Source organism: Taurulus bubalis, assembly GCF_910589615.1.
Source record: "Taurulus bubalis genome assembly, chromosome: 2".
Lineage (NCBI taxonomy): Eukaryota > Metazoa > Chordata > Actinopteri > Perciformes > Cottidae > Taurulus > Taurulus bubalis.
This window is the reverse complement of record NC_136590.1, coordinates 42,031,638-42,047,554: the sequence shown is the minus strand read 5'-3', so window position 1 is coordinate 42,047,554 and position 15,917 is coordinate 42,031,638. Positions and strand designations below refer to the sequence as shown.

General features: G+C 43.1%; 1 protein-coding gene across 2 annotated transcripts in view; it reads left to right on the top strand.

Annotated features, from left to right (window-relative positions):
- Positions 1-269: 269 nt before the first annotated feature.
- The window catches only part of LOC306754098 (cell adhesion molecule DSCAM-like), a gene marked incomplete at both ends in the record, with an annotated part of 86,424 nt that continues 70,776 nt past the window's right edge, over positions 270-15,917 (top strand). For both annotated transcript variants that reach the window (XM_079238007.1, XM_079238008.1), the window contains one exon: positions 270-312. In XM_079238007.1, coding sequence (XP_079094133.1) covers positions 270-312 — 43 coding nt within the window. The remainder of the gene's footprint in view (positions 313-15,917) is intronic.

The window sequence follows — 15,917 nt, the reverse complement described above, 5'->3', positions numbered from 1 at the left end:
GCAGGAGACAATCAGCAGCAGCAAAGAAGCTCAAACCGCCTCCTCTTCATCTTCTTCCCAACGTGAAGGATTGAGAGGGAGAGAGAGAGAGAAAGAGAGAGGAATAGAGAGGGAGAGGGAGAGAGAGAGAGAGAGAGATATTTGCAAGCTCCCCTTTCTTTCATTGCAATTGACTTGTTGAAGAAATAAAAGGAAGAAATAACAAGAAGAAAGAGTGCAGGGAGAGAGAGAAGAAAAAGCATAAGCTTGGATATTGAACGGAGCGGGGCATGTGGATATTGGCTCTTATCTTTTCCCAGTGCATCTTGAATGGTAGGTGATGCATTTGTGCACGTTAAACAAATGTTTGTTCATTTTTCCAGTGTACAAAGAATGTCCTAAAATAGCCTTGTAAGAATTTCCATTTTGAAGATATTGATTTTTGTATAATTTTGTTCCCCTTATCGTGGAAATTTGGAGCAAGAGCAGGATGATGCCATGTCCTGGCAGGCAGTGGGGCTTTTTGTGGGGTTCGATAGTTGTATCTACATTAACCTTTATGTATGAACGCTGAACCAATCGTGTATTTTTTTCAACATTTGAGATAAGCCTTTTATGAAACGTAGACACACCACATACAGAGGGAGAGAGGAGAACTGTAGGTTGAGTGATGGGTCTAGCCTGTACTGCATGAGGAACAGGGCATTTAAATGTGTTTCTTATTTTGAGTGCAATTTGTTTTTGTTTTTTTGGGAAATCCTAGGCCCAAAAATGAAACCTCTGAATTATTCTGTTTCCCCCTCAGCTCGTACCATGAAGGGTTATTTATCGTTCCTCATCAAACTGCATTGGGCCTCAGCCTGGGTGCATTTTCCTACAACATTTTTTAGATGCTTCGTGTGCATATTAACAGTTTGACTTTCACAGTTTCACACGTGTGTCTTATTAAAAATGATCCTTCAGTGAATCATTTAGTTGTAACACATTTACACCCACACCTGGTGTGTTCACCATGTGTTCGTTAAACATCTTCAAACCTGCCTGTGAATTACATGCATACAGAAATTCACTCAATGAAATTGAAATAATTTCTTTGTGGACATAAAACATATTTTTCAGTTCAGAGGTCCACTCCAAACCATGTTAATGCCAAAATGTAGTATCTTTACTTTCATGCATTAATATATTAAGTACGTGTTTTTAATATGTATATATCATTTAAGGTATTAAATAACTTGCACAAATGATTGCATGTTTGCAAGCTTTCTGTTAGATCTGTCGAGAGTGTTCTTCGAAAAGGTTTACATAGGTTGGCTGTGCTTTTCTTTTTTTTCTGGCATTGCACCCGCCATATTAGAAGCACAGACATGGAGTCATTTTGGATTGGAGAAAATAAATAAATAGAGAAGCCATTATCACCCTTGCCCAACTGCACATCTCGCAGAATGCATTCAAATCCTCTTTTGTGCGCAGTGAATTCCTCTAAAGATTGGTTTGATGGGGGGCAATTGTGTTTGTTTTTGGACTAAGGGGGACTGATTTTTTATTTTTTTTACAGCGGATACAAGAAGGGTGTGTGAGGAAGGGGGGGGGGGGGGGGGGGGCAATGAGGAGGACAGGGGGCTGTGGGGTAGGGGGTGGGATGTGCGCGTGTTGGGGGGCAGAAATGAGCTGGAAAGAAAATTGGGGGTTATTTAGAAGACCTTTTAAAAGGTAGAGGAAAGCGAAAGGCGTTTAAAAAAAATCTAAAGTGGACACAATGTAAACTGAGAGTAGAGGGCGATGCGTCAAGCTGGGATGACAGGAAAAACCATTTTGTGGCCATGCTAGAGGGTTCAATGAAGGCAGTGGTTATTTATAGGAGAGAATGGAGCCAAAGCAGCGACTGTGGTGTCGCAAAGACCTCTTTTCTGTCACCGAGGCGAGACAATCTCAAGAAACAGAGGACACCAATGTCCATTTCACTGAGTGCTGTGCTGAAATCTCTGTTGGCTGAGCGCGATCCGCTGCTTTGCTTGTTGAATGGCTTTTTTTCTGTCAGTCTCTTTGGTCCAGGCAACAGCGTTGCAAAATGGCTGCTGCTAGAGACATCTACATGGCAACTTTGAATGGCAGCCACGACACTTGTGATGAATGCCGCGGCCGATGCAGTGCCGTCCATATATTGACAGACTCGGGGCTCATTTGACACTGACCTTTTCTATTGATTCAGAGATTTAAATGTTATTATTATTTTTATTTTTTGTGGCAGCAATTAGAATTACCCAGCGTGCATTATGACAATCCTCTCTTTTGTATTACGCTCTTTTCTGCACCACGCTAAATCAACTGCAGGCAGATTAAAGGGCAGCGATTGCTGATCTTAGACGGTATTCTCTCTGCTGCACATCCCCCCCACCCCCGCCCCCCTCAAACAGACCTGCAAAGATTAGCCTTAATGAGCAGCTTCCATCAGAAGCGATGCATTTTGCACCTCTCCTGGACACGTAGCTCCCTGAAAGGAAGGCTTTTAGGGCTCTGGTCCAGTGCGGGCTGCTGAGGTTGTCTCTATGGAGACCTGTAATGAGTGCTGCTGCAGTGTGGGCTCTGGGCTTAAGCAACACTGCACTCTGTTCAGGTGACCCTGGCAATGCTTCCTGCCACACTCTCTCTCTCTCTCTCTCTCTCTCTCTCTCTCTCTCTCTCTCTCTCTCAATAGTTCTGGGAGTCACGTTTCATTTCAACACTTGGAGTCTGATTGAAAAGGCTTGATTGCTCAAACGCGTAAATAGATTTTTGTCTGTTCAGTGTTTTATGAATGTTTGTGTTGATATTGATGTTTGCGTTGCCGTAGAATATACCGGTAGACTACGACCACGGCTCCGGCTTTGCAGTGGTCATTTATGCAGAGTATCAACCGTGCAAACTCCATTTTGCTCTGAATTGGCGTTTGCCAATTTGAGGACACATTTGCAAGCTCATCTACAGTAGATATAAACAATTCACCGCTGTAGAGAGTAAAATCTGCTGCAGAGTTCACTTCAGTGGTGCTTGAGCTTTTAAAGTGCTCTGGCAGAAGTGTCTATTAAAGCCTAAATGGAATGGGAACAACGTATTCCAGTTATGCAGAGATGAAATTGGGGGAATGGCATAATGTTGTTTTTGCTCAGCTACGCTGGGGGGTGGGGGGATCTGACACATGCTCAATTGGACGCTATTAAGCTGTGTACATAAACAGCAAAGCTCCTCAATTGGCTCTTAGTATCGTTCTGTGCATGTGTATTTTTAGCTTGCCGTTTAGGATGACGAGGGGCCGGCGGAGAAACGGTACCTCCGCTTATTAAAGCATTAGGATTTTCAGTATGACTTGATCCAGACATCAAACTTGATTAATGTGGGAGCAGAATTTTGTTTCTTCCCCCCACAGTTCAGATCTTCATAGCAACAAATCAAAGGCAGAAAACAGTGGAGCGCCCGCATACCTGTCCTCAGCAGCTCGGCTGTTCACTTTGATCAGGAGGAACTAAGGCACGCCGCTGACCCTGATGAGGACACAGATTAGAATCAATTAAGCACAGAGTTTGCGATGAAGATATCGCACATGTGGCCTCCATTCAACGGTGTGTATCCATATAAGTATACCACTTAAGGGCAACTGATTGATTTTAATATCTGCCTGCAGTTCACTGGGTCTGGAAAGATGGTGAAAAAAAAAGTAAATAGGGATTTAGAGCATGAAGTTTGCTCTATTAAATTCAACCAAAGCTGCAATCTTTCCTAAACCAAAGTGCTTTTGTTGTCGAAAACTAACCGTGAGTCGGCGAACCCTGGTCTCCAGTGTCAAAGTCCACCCACCATCCACCCAAACACATCGTTATGACTTGGGTGGGTTTATACAAAAACGTAGCGGCGCTTTCGCTCAACGCAAAACGTTGCCAGTGAACATAATCCAGGCACCGATTGTTTTTCCCTCAAAACCTGTTTGGCTAGTTTACAGTTTACTTCCTCAAACTTTCATTGAAATGCCATTTGGGTTTCAGCGCCACATTCCTCCCCACAAACCAGAATCTTGTGAGTTTGACCATACGACGATGCTCACAAAGGTTGCTGCCGTTTCATCGTTTTCGGCCAATTACCGCCAGTCAAAGCAGCGTTGCTTAGAGGTCACGTTGAGGCCAGTGGGAAACTAGGTCCGTGCAGACTGGTGTCCTTTGGTATACATCTGTCACTTCTCATAGAGACAGGATTGGGTTGACGGAGTCACGGCAACACAAATCAGCAAACAACTACTGAGCTCAGCTCCTCGGCCGCACATTTATATCAGCACACCAGTCACCACGATGTAGGCCACCGGAAATGCTGAGATTCTTCTTTTTCTGTAAATCGTAGGGATGTCTTGTTTCAGGGCCGACCAGACGACTGTATTTATGTGTGTTCGTCACATGAGGATTGTTGACAAGGGAAGAATATCCATATATGCATTTAAGCCGCATTTTTTAGCATTCCATGTTATGATAATATTCAGTCACCACAGGCAAGTATTTCTTCACTTTAATACAGAAAAAAACAAACACAGAATTCAACTTAAAATGCCCTGAAGATTTTAAATGATGTCATATGAATTTCACAAAGAATTAGTAACGCATGTATTAATATGTAATCTGATTGTTTGCATTGAGCTTTAAATTCGAACACTTAAAGGCGTTCGAGTCAAGTTTACGTTTTCTCTTGATTATCAATTCATGTTATGCATCAGGATTAATATTAGACGGTATTAGTGACATGCTGTTTTCACAGAATCACTATTCACACCAGGATTTGCCAGTGCCATCGGGTCAAGATTTCTTTGTGCCGCTCCACTGTGTGCGTGTGCGTGTGTGTGCTTACGCCTTGGCCGACGAGAGTAGACTCAAGCATATGTTAATGGTTGCACATTGAACTGTTAAAGGTTTCATTTAACCCAGACGGGAATGCTTAAGGAGATGATGGAGTGTAGTGAGGCAGAAAAAGAGGAGGAAGAGAGGGTGGAAGAGGGACAGCGAGTCAGCTTGTGTTATGCGGTATCTAAAGCTCAAAGAATCACATCAAATCAGCCTGGTTCCCCATGCAGAAACCAGGCTATTTTAGACACTTCCATACGTATTCGACAGTCGTATTGTTGTGCTCCGATTAAGACTCGGCAATCTTTATTGTACATCCAATCGGAAAAATAAGACGAGGCTTCTACTTCATCACTTGGTCCAGTTCTAGCTCACAGTGCCACAATCTACTTTAATTGGTACAAGTCTTTGCACTTGTACGTATGTAAGGTTAAATAACGTCAAAACAATGCTCTGTGCTGGTTTTCGCTGACGACAATCCGTGATGCAATGGACAAGAGAACAGTGTGATGATTTATTCAATGTCAGGAAAAATATGAAGTTGAATTTAATAAGGTCAAAGCAAATGGGGTGGAAAAACGCTCTGCCATCATTAGAAAGCCAGATACTAACAGCTATTAAGAGACTTCCAAGCTTGTGAATGTTTTATAGATAACATGGCCATTGTAATAGGAGCTTACCAGAATGTAGCATTCATATACTGTACATCGGCCACGTCACATGGATGTGGTCTTTAATTTGTGAAATACTCATTAACTGTGGCCGATTTTGCATCCAAATCCAGAAAGCACATATATTAGATAATAGAATATTGCTTTAGGTTTGTTTTACCTCTTCTTTTCGAGGGAGGCAGTAATTAGTGAGATGGCAAAGTGTGTGACCAGTATTACTTTGAAGTTTTGCGGGACATGTATTGCCAGTGTTCTTGCACAGCGGCATGTGTACTAGTACAATGGGTGATACAGTAAACAATTTAGTTTTTTGGCGTCCGTTTGCTGAGCCCATGACTTAACAAGATAACAATTAGTTGTGTTGTTCGTGTCTGTAGGTTTTCATCGTGAAATAGGGCAGTAGGTTAATGCGGTGGACTCGCAGGTACAGCAAGACATAAGCGAAGTTGAGCTCAGGTTCTTCGAGAAGTCAAGGCCACGGCCAATGCTCTTACCGCATTGTCTAGTTTACACTTGATGTCAACATGATGGATGATGGTGTACCGGCAGGCTAATAAACAAAATGTTTTGTCTAGAAACTAAAAAGCAGACCTACTCAGACTTTTCAGACATTTCCGGGCTGGTTGGCAGCTCCAGCTCAGCTGAAGACGACCCACTGCAAACTATTTATTCAACAGCAGAGGAAGCTCTGCGAGATATAGGATGAAGACTGAGCTTTCTGCACATTATGCACGTTCATACACAAGTGATTTGCAATAATAATTCATGTTTACTGGCAGTGCAGGCTCAGAAGCAGGGTGACATTCAGAATGTGCCGCGAAATGGGCAAACACTTCACTCCATAGATCAGGGTTGGTGTTGAGTCTTGCCTCGACATTTACATATTTAACCAGCACATTTCTTTCCCCCCTTGATCTGACCAAATGATTTTACTTGCCTGAACCCTCATCACGCTCCAGCTGCCTCAAGCTGATTTTCTTCAATCAAAGCCTCTATTCAAGGGAGCTACGTGGAAAATGCTCAATTCTGATGGAATAAAACATTGAGAAATGTTGGTGCATTGGCAAATGTAGATTTTTTAACCTTTTGTGATTGCTTTTTCCTTTTGAAGGTGATGCACATCTGCATGCACAGACAGGTCAGCCTTATTTGTGCCCAATGTTTTACTTTGTCTGTATATCTCTGAGAAGAAGAAAGTAAAGTAGTGACTTCTCTGCATGTTCAAGTACAGCTGCGTCCTAGATGTACAGTTAGATGGTGCTATTCCTCGACATAAAAACCTTTAACTACCATAATAATAACTCTGTGATATACAAAAGAAGCATATCTCACATTGCGGTGTTTGCCATCATCTTTTTGTATACTTCCTATCGTAAATATTAGTTTTAGTTATCAACTTATCGTACGATATATGGACATAACCAGAATTAATTTTACATTATCAACTTATTATACCATATATGGACATGACCAGAATTCATTTTACGTTATTGACTTATCGTACGATATATGAACATGACCACAATCATTTTTACATTATTGACTTATCGTACGCGAGATGGACATGACCTTGATCACTTTTTCGATATTGCCCTTTGTGTTTACATGAGTGTTCGTTGACATGAGAATGTCACCAACACAAGATGATGCCAGAATAACCAGCAAGGCATTTCCTTCCATTATAAGATTTGTGCATTGTGCATTTTTGTTAACCGAGCCCGAGAGTCCATTTTATTTATTGTTTTGGGTTTGATTCTATTTAAATTGCTATATTAATTTACAATAAAAAATCACATTACAATTTCAATATTCTTTAAATTTAGAGGTTCATTGCTCTTTGAAAGGGTGTACTTGCATTATTTTGTTTCTATATTCTAATTATATCAGTAGCCTGCGAGATGTGGGTCTTACATTGCAAAGATTAATACTAAACCTATTTCCTTCAATTCTTTAGAAATCAAATGTGGGAAAAATATTTCAAAAATACTGTAGTCTTTAAGAGGGCTCAAACAACATGTAGTAAATGTGACATTTAGTAAATTGCTACTTGTGTGTAACACATACTTGTTTATAATCTTTGTTCCTCAATTACAAACTTAAGACTTAAGACTGACCGGGGAACACATTGGTTAAAATACCAGTATGATGCTCTGCGACAGCTGGATGTGGCTTCATCGGGTGGAATAGAAAGAACAGGAACCAAAAAATAAATAAATTGAACATTAAACATAATGATGATACATGTTTTTTCTTTTTTTGTGAAGGAAAAACTGTGAAAGCCTTTCCTTGGAAAAAAAAATAGATAAAATTGTAGAATCTGGATCTCACTTTGCAATTTCTTCCCCCTGTGGCTGACTGCTGGACGGGTTCATTAGGCGTAACCAAACCGTGCTGATTAGCATTCGAAACCCAGCTCTGTCCCTGTAGCCCCGAATGTGTAGCATTTTCAAACATTATGGCGAATGTTTCATTAAAGTGTTGCTCGCTCCCAGCTCCATTCCGCTCCAGTCTCCACTCTATCAGGCCTTCCCCAGAAGTGATTATGCTAATTGCTGTTTGATCAGATGATTAAATTATAATTTGATTAATCCCGGGCACTAAACGCTCTGAATACATTGATGTGTGTTTTGCTGCCTGGCAGTGTTTGCACTGAGCCCCCCCATCAGCAGCCAAGCTGTCTGCTACTCACCGTCCAGGTATGGGACAGGGATAAATGTATGAAGCTACACAGGGACGTAGTTATGAACAGGAACGAAACACAGTTTTTTTGATGAAAACATGCTGATTAATAAAGGCTCACTCTCGTCTGTGTAGATTGAGTGCAGCTCTAATGCAGATCGCTGCCATTCTCTTCCCCATTGCCTGTCTCTGTTACTCTCAATTGGCTGTGTATCCATCAGGGTGATTTATGGTAGCGCTGCATGGACGGGCTCCTCTAGGACTAAATAATGAGGGTCCTATGCTGTAATGCCCACTATAGGACTCAATGCCCCTCTGGCATCACCCGCTGTATTTTTAGTTTTGACTATTCTGCTTTTCCAGTCCAGTTATTTTCATTTTTTTAAATTGAAGGGTTAAGGTAAACATGTTCTAATATAAAAAAAGAAAAGAAGCAGAAGTACATCGGTTCACATCTGAATGGAGTGGCTCACTATGTGTTTGCATCGTAGCAATAAGGGAGGGCTCTCTTACTGAAGATGAAATACTCGCCTTTGAGGCAAATGAGGGTTGTTGAGGGGAGTGGAGGCAGGGATGGGTGGGGGTGGGAGGGCGCAAGAGGATGGCTGTGGGCAAAAAGACAACCGTGTCTAGTCATCTGACCCACAATCCCATTTAACCCCAGGACTTTGAGTTGCCCTCCACTGTCAAATGCTTATTTCGCCTCTTTGTGTCTCTCCTGCAAATGGCTTTTTATTCTCACCACCTCGAGATGATGCAAAATCAACACAGCAATTCCTACCGCAGCCTTTTACAGAGCCACAGGAATACCAAAAAAAAAATATTTTTATAGTCCTGCATTCTTTTTGTCCATTTTGACGCATTTCAACCATAACACTGCAATGATAAAGATGTAAGCACACGTATTCTACATTCTTCTCGGTAAATCCTGTCAATAAATCGAAGCAAAACAAGGGCAGCACTCACACTCTTGCATACAGAAAAAGTCTATTTGCATGGACATTTCATGTTTACTGGTAGTGGTACTCGATGCACTGCAAAATACAAATGTTCAATGAGGCCTTGGTGCACTGATCGGAAGAAAAATGTCTGAATGGACCCCCATCTGGCAGAGATGGACAGTTTTTTTATTGAACAAGTCAAAGTAAACAACGGCAGGCAGCCTGAACACATCGAACTCCAGTAAACATTTCCCAGTCTCATATCTCCGGCCGGTGGTTTGCTCACCAGCCATGTTGCATTTTTAGCTCAGTCAGGCATGTCAACATGTTTCGTCACCGCTCGCCTTCAGTCATGTCAAATCGAGTCAAATTTATTTATGAACAAGTAATTTAAGGGAAAAAAAACATTAGTCATGAAGCGCATTGCAGAGTGCACATCATAAGAAAAAGCAGTAAAAGTGTTTTTTAACGGCAAAGACCACCCTTTAAATGTAGAATTGCTTTAAAGTTATGGCTCCGCTGCGATGTTGGAACCCTCACAGCAGAAATGAGTTCAAACTCTGCTCGGATTTCTATTTTAATATTGTAATTATTCAAATCGTGAACCGTGTGTATCGGCTATAGGCTCCTGTGCCGTGCTATAGTGTGATATGTAGACGATCCTCGAGCTGCCAGCCTTCCTCCTTCAGCTAATCTCCTCGTTCATCCCTCCCCACTGAGTTTAATGTCCTCTCTCTCAGCTCACCTGAGATCCAGAGCCTCTCTGCCTCTCTCCGTCTATCAGCTCAGTCACAGTTGCACTTGACAGTACTGCAAGCCGGGGTGGGAAGGAATTTCAGCAAAACGGAAATAATGCCTCTCCTCCAGTCTCTGAAAGCATGCACAGTGGATATTGTGCTACAATATATGACATGGAAATCTAAGTCAAGTGCTGCAGAACTGTTCAGGCAAGAAAAGTCAATAACTAACAGCTCTAACTAAAAATCCTCTCACTAAAAATGTACTCCAGCACTATGTCGTTTGAAGACCAGCACTAAAAATGTGCCATAAGTAGCTATATTTTTTATAGTTATGTAAAAGCAGAAAGGGATTTTTTAAATGCTCAAGCTGAAGTATTAGTCAACATTTACTAGAAATAGGCTTATTTGATTTCTTGCAGAGCGCTAGCTCTACTGTGTAAGAGGATTGATATGTCGTCCTGCCTGTATGGTAAATATGAATAAAAGGTGAAAGGAACTACAAAATCAGCACCTCTAAGGCTCAACATGGGAGAGTAAACTCTTTCTCCAGGCAATGCGGGTGTCTGATGGGACTCGTGAAAAATAAATGTGATCTTTATTAGGGATGCCCCCTCTGAATGTTTGTACTCAGATGGCCGATTAGTTTTCTGATGCTTTAGAAATAGGAGGTCTGAAAAATCTTCATTTGAGGTCATATTTTTCCGGCCAAATCAAATTGTTTACAGGATATTCAACCTTTGTTTCTTTCCAACGCATATGTAATACTTTACTTCTTATATGTTAAACCTTGCTTGTTTAAAACCAAAACATAAAAACAGCACATTGCAGTTAGCCGGGGGTTAAGTTGGCACAACAATGCTTTCAACTAAACGCTAACATTAGAATAGTAACAGGCTCACACTGTTCTCTATCGCGACTATCTGATATCTGAATATGTGTGATATTTCAGTCTGGATCATAGCATGGCTTCCAACTGTGATTACTTATGATTAGTTTGTTCAGAAGATTTCAATCCCAAAGGCCGAAAAACAGTGTTGAAACACAGCCAGACATGACCAGGGTATGTTATGGGTTTTAACTGGCTCTGTGATACAATTTGTGCACTAACTTCTGTGGCTCCAGCGCTCTGGAAGGAAAAACCAGCGTCTACATCAAGCTCTGATTCACACTTTGATATTCATGTGGAATACATATTAGAAGTTCGGGAACATCCTGTCATTTCAACGCCGTGTCTCTTAGGAAGGCTAATGGAGCATTATGAACGTCTCATATGGTTGTGTTTGTACCTCTTGCTTCTTTCCCTTGATGTGCCTTTGCATATTAGCTTCAGCGGCAGCAGCTCACATTTGTTTACTCGCTCGACTTTCCCTCCTCAGCCGTCTCTCTCTTTTATTTCTCTCTCTCTCTCTCTGTGTGTGTCTCTCTCTCAGTTGATTTGTAGTATTAGTCCATTTCCACCTCGGTGATGTAACTGATTAAGGTCTTCAAAGTGCCCGGTACGTGGGAACTCCCTCCTCTACCGTTTGGTGCTCATGTAAATGAGCGTTCATATGCATCAACTAACCCACTCCACGCGGCGACTCTCATCTCTCCCCTCCGGAGAGTTGACATCAGAGGAGGGTATCATTGGTTTTACATAGCGGCCGCGTGGCACTGAGCGCGCGCCGCTCAACATTATTCATGAGGGCAAAATGGGAGCCGGTGATTTGGGAGAGTGAAGGGGACCCTGCTCTAAGATCTGCGCATCTCAGATCAGCACTGCACTGCTCTCTGCTGATTATTGTGTAAGCCCCTAGGCCAGGAGAGGAGGGGGCTCGGCTGCTTACGCTGTCATTGCGGGGCCCTCCCGTCTTCCACCCTCCCATCCTCCACCCCTCCCGTCCCCACTACCCCTCCCACTTTTTGCGACCCTAGCCCCCTCTCTCCACCCTCCCTAGGCGGTCTCTGCAGAGCTCTGCCTTAATTACCTGCATCGGCTGCCATGAGCTGTCAGTGTGGCTCAGTGCTTGTTTGCCCCTGTGGAGTTGCCCTAATGTCTTGATGCCCTGGTACCCACCGTAGCTCCGCAGAGCTCTCAGACCCGACGGAAGCCACACCGTGGCCCAGAGCCAACTGGACTCTAATGCTTAAACACACCAGCGACATCGGGCGGGGCAGACGTGCCCCGGCTAATGGCTAACGGCTAATTCCATGTGATAAAATCGGGGGAGAAAAGGTGAATATCAGAAGGCTGTCGCGGAGGACAAAACGGTGAACGGAGCACACCATGGAATAATGGCAAAGCACCAAATGAGTTTGAGTCATTTTCAACAAGAAAACAAGAAGGCGCCCGAGCCCATTCATCCGTAGGTTGATTAATGGTGTTTGGTTGAGGTAAACAAAGGCCAAGCAAAAAGCCTCTGACACATCAGCGGGCTAATGCAGGGGCTAATGCAGGGGCTAATGCATAGGCCTATTTATGGTGTGTGTTCGTGGGGCCTGTATTGATCACACATTTACTTAAATAAATTGCCTGGGTGATTTGGAAGCAGCCGCCAATGGGCACCGTTGGAGCGGAGGTTCACGGGTCTCACTGAAAAATAAAAGGCTTGTTTGTTATATTCCTATGGAAAAGGGTTATTATTGAGTATCTCAGCAGCCGGTGCCTGCTCTCACACCACTAGAGCATCAACATCACCGCCTGCATTGACTCCTCACCGTCAGCCATGTCAGCCCTCTATGTTAGTGGGGGCTTCCAGACCTTAACCCTGCATCCCCCACCTGCCCCCCACACACACACACACATTCCTCTGACACGCCCGCATGCACTCTCCATGACCGAAGTGCATCAGCAGAGGCTCCGCAACGGAGGATCGCATTAGGAGGCACCTGCAGATCCACCTTTGGAGGCATCAGCTCGCCCCGCCACCAATAGGCGCTGACATGTGGGACTGGGCCAAGCATTATTTCGCACTGCAAGAAGAAGGGACCTTCACAAACCCAACATGACCCCTCCCCTCCCTACCTCCTCCTCGGAGCTTTGCTAAGACCAAAAACACAGGGAGAAAAAAAGAGAGCGCATCTATTATACATGTGTGGGATTCATAATTGAACGATATCACTTTTTCCTCTTTGTGGTTTTGGCTCATGGAAAGCTGATGTCGATTAAGACGGGCTCTGGCACAGGCAGGCATATGGTGACTGCTAGTGTGTGTGTGTGTGTGTGTGTGTGTGTGTGTGTGTGTGTGTGTGTGTGTGTGTGTGTGTGTGTGGGGGCATGATAGGCATGGGAGTGCGTTGGTGTTCGGCATATAATTGTAACGTGATCGATGCCAAAGCCGTCCCAAGAAGACAGATAGAATAACTCTGAAGGATTTGTACAGTTTGTACATTTGCTGAATTAAATATATAGATAAGAATGCAGCAACTTGTTTTTAATCCAAAAAAAATCTTAATAATATATTAATATAAAGGAAGTAAAGTAGTTTTTTCGGTGCGATAAATAAGCAGCCGAGACATCTTTAGAGAATAATTAATTTCTAAAGTAAGATTAATAAAACCAGCACTATGAGACATCCTTTGAGGACTGCAGCCTTAATCTGCCAACCGGGCTGACGGCTGACCGACTATCGATAGGGTCCACGTAAATCTTTCATCTCCCGTTTCAAGACTCAGCCTGCTCTGGTTTTGATCTCTCCCAGCATTATCAATTGATCCTCAAAAGTGCGGCCTCTTCAGTCTTCAAAAACAATGCATTTCATATCTCCGCGATGCGCATTTGTATGTGTTACATCTTACTATTCTGTGACAGCCGTTAATGAGATTATTATTTAACGGTGCCGTACACAAACACACTTGATGACAGCCAACAGCCACCCACACACTGTCTCCTTTGCTTGCAAGCAGCCGCATGATAAATTGTGCCGGTTTGTCTTGGGCTATGAATTTGCAGCTGAATATTCATGCGATATCCTGGCGAAATGCAAAATTCTGTTTCTGTCATTTCTGCTTTATTAGATAATTCTCCGTAAAGAGCGAAAGGAAATGAAGTGCGAGGAGTCAGGGTCTACCATTAAACTGATTTGAATGCACGATTGGATAAGTGGTCCAAGTCGGGTAACGTCTGATTTGTTTCTGAAGGTGCTAAATATGAGATTGGGAGCATTTCTATTGCCGCCAACGGCCTTGTGACGGTTAAGCCGGCTTCTCGCAGCTAACTGTGATAACAGCGGGAACCGCGCAAACAATGGGGAAAATGCTAACAGTTTATCTCCAGTGTATCTGTACATATATAATACTTGTTGCTGCTATATTAATGCTCTGAATAATACATTTAGCACCTTTTTTAAATCAAATCACTTTCCCAGACCGAACCTTTTGCTCTTTAACCAGGACGCAGCCGAGTGTATGCACTGTTTCCTTCAGCTGTATTTGTCTGCACTGCTTTTTCAGTCGCATGTGCCCGTGAAGGTCCAGCGGCTGATAGATTGAGATCGGCAGCAGAGTGCAGTGCGACCTCCTCTCCGGCTCTCCTCCCTTCGCACGCGCTTGTTTGTTTTGCACCTGCATCCTGGTGTAAAGGTGGAGCGAGTCGGGACGTGAGAGACGGGGGTCAGAGGAGCGTGAAGGAGAGATGAAGGTGACTGAAGAACGCCGACAGACAGAGCCGAGCTTGGAGAGAAAGAGAGCGAACAGAGAAGGAATGAGGATTAAAAGTATTCATTTGACGGAGGCTGTGGGACGGAGCATGTCTTTGACCTCCCGTCATGGCGTCTCTGATCCGTCTCCCTTTTCTTTGCATTCTCTTCCAGTCCATCTCTGGTAATAGCAGCCCGCTCGTCAGTGTCGGAGTGCTTTCCAGCTTACCCGCCTCCCCACTCAAACCCCGCCCTCGCTGTTTTCCTTGGCACTGTGCTGAAAAATAAATGCACTCCCACTGTATCTACGTGAACCGGTGGGATCTGGCGGGGTTTTGTGTCCATCAGGCTTTCTAATCTGAAGGAATCAGCCACCCAGAAATGGGTGGTGGTGGTGGTAGGTGGGGGGTCTCAATTTTTTATGAGTCAGTGCAAAGCGGATCGAGACAAAAGCAGTTAGGAGGCAGCCTCTCTTCTTCGCCCAGTCACCTTTCAAACACACTCAGACCGGAGGCTGCGTGATGGTTGTTTTTGTTTTGGTTCACAGCCTCAGCTTCTGCAGACACCGTTAAAACCTCCTTCATTTGATCTCTTTTTAAGGGTGGTGGTTCAAATACAAATCATGCATGATTACTTTATGCTTTGAGGCACATATTGTACATTTACATCACTTCATTTTCACTGTATGTTTTTTCTTTACTCTAAACTGAAAGAAAACAACCTGTTTGTGGAACAAAACAGATAATGGCTCAACGAGATGTGAAATACTAATACACAGGTACACAACTGATTGCTACCAACCCATAGTTTCACTGTGACACATTTTTACTTCACTAAAACAGAAATATGAAGACATTATTTTTCTTGCCGTGCATATTTTATGAACTACAAGTCTTCAGATTATAGAATTTGTGACAGTGGCTGTCAAAATCGATAAAAATCCGCTACCGCCTAGTATAGTTTGGTTGATGTAGTGTATTGCTAATTACCTGTAGCTACAAGTAGTCACACGGTGTCACAACAACAGCTCTGTCTGTTATGTAGCAACATTCGCACGGCAGCTCCCTGCTATTCCTAACAGATGCTGCGATTTTATGATCATCTTGATGGCAGATTTTCCTACTTGAGGAAACCGCTGACAAGCTGTTCCTCTGTGTTTACAAGTGAATTAACTCACTATAAGCTCTTTATGTATCATTATGGGTAGTGAGCCGTTTAAAATGTTTTTTTTTTCTTCTTTTTTCGCTTGTACTTCACAATTTATGGCGTTTTCACTGCTGCTTTTTCTTGTAAATGTGCTGCATTAGTGCAGCTGTGTTGAACACCGTTCGTTTAGCAAATGCATCATTTTGAGGAAATCAGAAATAATGATCAAAGTAATATGAAGGTTAATGCTCAGTATGGATCCACCATCTCTTGAAATGCATTCCAA